At 48.1% G+C, this 6,088-nt stretch overlaps 1 protein-coding gene across 1 annotated transcript in view; it reads left to right on the top strand.

Annotated features, from left to right (window-relative positions):
- Positions 1-5,828, top strand: part of LOC138956427 (dynein axonemal heavy chain 6-like) — a gene marked incomplete at its 3' end in the record, with an annotated part of 34,331 nt that extends 28,503 nt beyond the window's left edge. The window contains exons 14-17 of the mRNA XM_070327789.1: positions 1,485-1,665; positions 2,142-2,267; positions 3,347-3,456; positions 5,666-5,828. Coding sequence (XP_070183890.1) covers positions 1,485-1,665; positions 2,142-2,267; positions 3,347-3,456; positions 5,666-5,828 — 580 coding nt within the window. The remainder of the gene's footprint in view (positions 1-1,484; positions 1,666-2,141; positions 2,268-3,346; positions 3,457-5,665) is intronic.
- Between the last annotated feature and the right edge of the window lie 260 nt (positions 5,829-6,088).

The following is a 6,088-nucleotide window of genomic DNA, read 5'->3' on the forward strand; positions in this document are numbered from 1 at the left end:
GGGGATAAGCCAGACAACCTCTTCCTGTTCATTCTCCAGAAGTAAACGGGTTGTGTGGGGAAATGGGGTTAGGTTGAGGGCGGGGGGAGGGAAGGTAATGTATGGATTTCTTTTGCTTGTTTGAATGCCTGTCTGTTTTTTGAGAGAGAGAGAGAGAGAGAGAGAGAGAGAAATAGAGAGAGAGAGAGAGAGAGAGACAGAGAGAGAGAGAGAGAGGGAGAGAGAGAGAGCATGCGCTGTGTTCCTGTGTGTGTCTGCACGTGCCCTTGCCTCTGCGGCTACCTGTGTGTCTGTGTGTCTGTGTGTCTGTGTACCTGTGTCTCAGTGTACCTGTGTGTCTGTGTCTCAGTGTACCTGTGTGTCTGTGTCTCTGTGTACCTGTGTACCTGTGTGTCTGTGTGTCTGTGTGTCTGTGTACCTGTGTATCTGTGTGTAAGTGTACCTGTGTGTCTGTGTACCTGTGTACCTGTGTACCTGTGTGTCTGTGTACCTGTGTACCTGTGTGTCTGTGTACCTGTGTATCTGTGTGTCAGTGTACCTGTGTGTCTGTGTACCTGTGTACCTGTGTGTCTGTGTACCTGTGTATCTGTGTGTCAGTGTACCTGTGTGTCTGTGTACCTGTGTACCTGTGTACCTGTGTGTCTGTGTCTCAGGGTACCTGTGTACCTGTGTGTCAGTGTGTCTGTGTACCTGTGTGTCTGTGTACCTGTGTGTTTGTGTACCTGTGTGTCTGTGTACCTGTGTATCTGTGTCTGTGTACCTGTGTGTCTGTGTACCTGTGTACCTGTGTACCTGTGTGCCTGTGTACCTGTGTATCTGTGTCTCAGTGTACCTGTGTGTCTGTGTCTTTCTGTCAGTGTACACGTGATATTCTGTCTTTACAAAGCGTTCAATTAGTACTGCAATTCATTCTGTCCATACATTTTTCTGCCAGGAACCTGAAGATCGCGTGTGATCGCGTGGAACTCTCCGTTGAACAACATAAAGTCATTATGTCTGTGTGTGTGGCCAGGAACCTGAAGATCGCGTGTGATCGCGTGGAACTCTCCGTTGAACAACATAAAGTCATTATGTCTGTGTGTGTGTGGACAGGAACCTGAAGACGGCGTGTGATCGCGTGGAACTCTCCGTTGAACAACACAAAGTCATTATGTCTGTGTGTGTGTGTACAGGAACATGAAGATCGCGTGTGATCGCGTGGAACTCTCCGTTGAACAACACAAAGTCATTATGTCTGTGTGTGTGTGGACAGAAACCTGAAGATCGCGTGTGATCGCGTGGAACTCTCCGTTGAACAACATAAAGTCATTATGTCTGTGTGTGGACAGGAACATGAATATCGCGTGTGATCGCGTGGAACTCTCCGTTGAACAACATAAAGTCATTATGTCTGTGTGTGTGAACAGGAACCTAAAGACGGCGTGTGATCGCGTGGAACTCTCCGTTGAACAACATAAAGTCATTATGTCTGTGTGTGTGAACAGGAACCTAAAGACGGCGTGTGACCGCGTGAAGAACGGCCTGATCAAGCTGCTGGAGACCAACGACCTTGTTGACAACATGAAGAAAGAGTTAGTGGCCTTGGAGCCAGAACTGAAGAAGAAGTCGGAGGACACCAACAAACTGATGGAGCGTCTCGTCGTCGACCAGGAACAGGCAGATGCTGTGAGTCACGCTATATATATGTGTGTGTGTGTGTGTATGTGTGTGTGTGTGTGTGTGTGTGTGTGTGTTAGTGTGTGTGTGTGTTAGTGTGTGTGTGTGTGTGTTTGTGTGTGTGTTTGTGTGTGTATGTGTGCGTGTGCGTGTGTGTATGTGCGTGCGTGCCCATGTTTGTGTGTGTGTTGGTGTGTGTGTGTGTGTGTGTTGGTGTGTGTGTGTGTTGGTGTGTGTGTGCACCTGTGTGTATGTGTGTGTGTGTGTGTGATTGCATGTGTGTGTATGTATGTGTGTGTGTTGGTGTGTGTGTGGGTGTATGTGTGTGTGATTGCATGCATGTGTGTGTGTGTATGTGTGTGTGTGTGTGTGTTTGTGTGTGTTTGTGTATGTGTGTGTGTGTTGGTGTGTGTGTGTGTGTGTGTGTGTGTGTGTGTGTGTGTGTGTGTGTGTGTGTGTATGATTGTTGTCCATCTTTGCGACAGGTGAGGAAAGTGGTGAAGGAGGACGAGGCGGTGGCCATTGTCAAGGCGGATGAGACCAAATCTATTGCCGACGATGCGCAGCGAGACCTGGACGAAGCTCTGCCCGCCCTGGACCAAGCTGTCAAGGTCAGAACAAAGGCAGACATTGACAAGTCCACTGAAAGGGTGGAGAGAGCGGAATCTAAAATAACAGCACCACCCCCCCCCCCTACCCCTAAACACCTCCCCCTGATGTAAAAACCTCCCAAAATGTCAGAAATTCTGGGTTTGAATTGAACAGAATTGAATTGAATGGAACTGAAATTAATTTTACAAGGATTAAGATTTAAGGCTATACCTGTTCTTACAATCTGTCATAGACAGGGAACCCTACGTGTAGTATGGAGTTTCATTGATAAGCTTGACGATAAGACAGTCTGCTGATAGACAGGGAGCCCTACATGTAGTATGGAGTTTCATTGATAAGCTTGACGAGGGAAGTGTGAAATAAAGGGTGTGTAAAAAAAAGGGGGGCGGGGGGTCCCGGTTGTGAGATTGCACTGTGTAGTTGTGTGTGTGTGTCTGTCTGTGAGTGTGTCTGTGTCTGTGAGTGTGTCTGTGTGTGTGTGTCTGTCTGTGTGTGTCTGTCTGTGTCTGTGTGTGTGTGTCTGTCTGTCTGTGGCTGTCTGTGGCTGCATGTGTCTGTCTGTGTCTGTCTGTGTCTGTCTGTGGCTGTCTGTGTCTGTCTGTGGCTGTCTGTGGCTGTCTGTGTGTGTATGTGTCTGTGAGTGTGTGTGTCTGTGTCTGTGAGTGTGTCTGTCTGTGTGTGTCTGTCTGTGTGTGTCTGTCTGTGTCTGTGTGTTTGTGTCTGTCTGTGTGTGTCTGTCTGTCTGTGTGTGTCTGTCTGTGTGTGAGTGTCTGTCTGTGTCTGTGAGTGTGTGTGTCTGTGTGTGTCTGTCTGTGTCTGTCTGTGTCTGTCTGTGTCTGTCTGTGTCTGTCTGTGTCTGTCTGTGTCTGTCTGTGTCTGTCTGTGTCTGTCTGTGTCTGTCTGTCTGTGTCTGTCTGTGTCTGTGTGTGTCTGTCTGTGTGTGTCTGTGTCTGTCTGTGTGTGTGTGTGTCTGTGTCTGTCTGTGTCTGTGAGTGTGTGTGTCTGTGTGTGTAAAGTGCACTGTGTAGTACGTGTTGTGTGCCTCCCATGGGTACACGTGTTTCTTGCTGTGTTGCAGGCTCTAGACTCGCTGGACAAGTCGGATATCGCTGAGATCCGCGTCTTCTCCAAGCCGCCGGAGCTTGTGCAGACCGTGATGGAGGCCGTCGCCACGCTGCTCGGCTCAAAGTCAGTCACCTCCCCTCTTGGCTTCTGTCCTACCAAACTTAACCCAGTGACAAAACACAACAATCACCTTTGAAGGCAAAGTCCAATCGACCAGGATTGAGAATTTTAAAAGCTTTTTCTTAGCCCTATAAAAACTGTTTTGGTTACACTAAGGCAACCACGAACATACAGGGAGACAGCAGCAGCCAGAACCTGTCACAAACACAACTCTACAATTCACAGGTGTCGACAACTTTGAAGAAACGTAGAGATATTTTATTTATAGCTCGCGCTCTTCAAGGCTGACAACTGCAGGCCCTGACGAAGGTTGATTCAGTATAGTCCCCCCATCACACTTTCATCAGGGCGGGGGCCACAGCTCTGCATTATGTAGTGACTGTGGATGATTTCAGGAGTGACTGGGTCTTGGCTATCACTGTGTCCTGTAATGACTGTGTTTTGAGGAGTGACTGGGTCTTGGCTATCACTGCAGTGTCCTGTAATGACTGTGTTTTGAGGAGTGACTGGGTCTTGGCTATCACTGCAGTGTCCTGTAATGACTGTGTTTTGAGGAGTGACTGGGTCTTGGCTATCACTGTGTCCTGTAATGACTGTGTTTTGAGGAGTGACTGGGTCTTGGCTATCACTGTGTCCTGTGATGGCTGTGTTTTGAGGAGTGACTGGGTCTTGGCTATCACTGCAGTGTCCTGTGATGACTGTGTTTTGAGGAGTGACTGGGTCTTGGCTATCACTGTGTCCTGTAATGACTGTGTTTTGAGGAGTGACTGGGTCTTGGCTATCACTGTGTCCTGTAATGACTGTGTTTTGAGGAGTGACTGGGTCTTGGCTATCACTGTGTCCTGTAATGGCTGTGTTTTGAGGAGTGACTGGGTCTTGGCTATCACTGCAGTGTCCTGTAATGACTGTGTTTTGAGGAGTGACTGGGTCTTGGCTATCACTGTGTAATGTAATGACTGTGTTTTGAGGAGTGACTGGGTCTTGGCTATCACTGTGTCCTGTAATGACTGTGTTTTGAGGAGTGACTGAGTCTTGGCTATCACTGTGTAATGTAATGACTGTGTTTTGAGGAGTGACTGGGTCTTGGCTATCACTGCAGTGTCCTGTAATGACTGTGTTTTGAGGAGTGACTGGGTCTTGGCTATCACTGTGTCCTGTAATGACTGTGTTTTGAGGAGTGACTGGGTCTTGGCTATCACTGTGTCCTGTAATGGCTGTGTTTTGAGGAGTGACTGGGTCTTGGCTATCACTGTGTCCTGTAATGACTGTGTTTTGAGGAGTGACTGGGTCTTGGCTATCACTGTGTCCTGTAATGGCTGTGTTTTGAGGAGTGACTGGGTCTTGGCTATCACTGTGTCCTGTAATGACTGTGTTTTTAGGAGTGACTGGGTCTTGGCTATCACTGTGTAATGTAATGACTGTGTTTTGAGCAGTGACTGGGTCTTGGCTATCACTGTGTCCTGTAATGACTGTGTTTTGAGGAGTGACTGGGTCTTGGCTATCACTGTGTCCTGTAATGGCTGTGTTTTGAGGAGTGACTGGGTCTTGGCTATCACTGCAGTGTCCTGTAATGACTGTGTTTTGAGGAGTGACTGGGTCTTGGCTATCACTGTGTAATGTAATGACTGTGTTTTGAGGAGTGACTGGGTCTTGGCTATCACTGTGTCCTGTAATGACTGTGTTTTGAGGAGTGACTGGGTCTTGGCTATCACTGTGTAATGTAATGACTGTGTTTTGAGGAGTGACTGGGTCTTGGCTATCACTGCAGTGTCCTGTAATGACTGTGTTTTGAGGAGTGACTGGGTCTTGGCTATCACTGTGTCCTGTAATGACTGTGTTTTGAGGAGTGACTGGGTCTTGGCTATCACTGTGTCCTGTAATGACTGTGTTTTGAGGAGTGACTGGGTCGTGGCTATCACTGTGTCCTGTAATGACTGTGTTTTGAGGAGTGACTGGGTCTTGGCTATCACTGTGTAATGTAATGACTGTGTTTTGAGGAGTGACTGGGTCTTGGCTATCACTGTGTCCTGTAATGACTGTGTTTTGAGGAGTGACTGAGTCTTGGCTATCACTGCAGTGTCCTGTAATGACTGTGTTTTCAGGAGTGACTGGGTCTTGGCTATCACTGCAGTGTCCTGTAATGACTGTGTTTTGAGGAGTGACTGGGTCTTGGCTATCACTGCAGTGTCCTGTAATGACTGCTTTTTTTCAGGAGTGACTGGGCGTCGGCCAAGGTGTTGCTAGGCGACTCCAACTTCCTGAAGCGTCTGTATGAATATGACAAGGACAACATCCCCGACAAAATGCTGAAACAGATCAAGAAATACATGGACAACCCCAAGTTTGTGCCTGAGGCCGTGGAGAAAGTGTCCAAGGTAATCACAGTGTGTGTGTGTGTGTGTCTCATGTCTGTGTGTGTGTCTGTGTCTGCATGTGTGTGTCTGTGTCTGCATGTGTGTGTGTGTGTCTGTGTGTGTCTGTCTGTGTCTGCATGTGTGTCTGTGTCTGTCTGTGTCTGTCTGTGTCTGTGTCTGCATGTGTGTCTGTGTCTGTCTGTGTCTGTCTGTGTCTGTGTCTGCATGTGTGTCTGTGTGTGTCTGTCTGTGTCTGTGTCTGCATGTGTGTCTGTGTGTGT

This window comes from Littorina saxatilis, unplaced genomic scaffold, assembly GCF_037325665.1.
Source record: "Littorina saxatilis isolate snail1 unplaced genomic scaffold, US_GU_Lsax_2.0 scaffold_1204, whole genome shotgun sequence".
NCBI lineage: Eukaryota > Metazoa > Mollusca > Gastropoda > Littorinimorpha > Littorinidae > Littorina > Littorina saxatilis.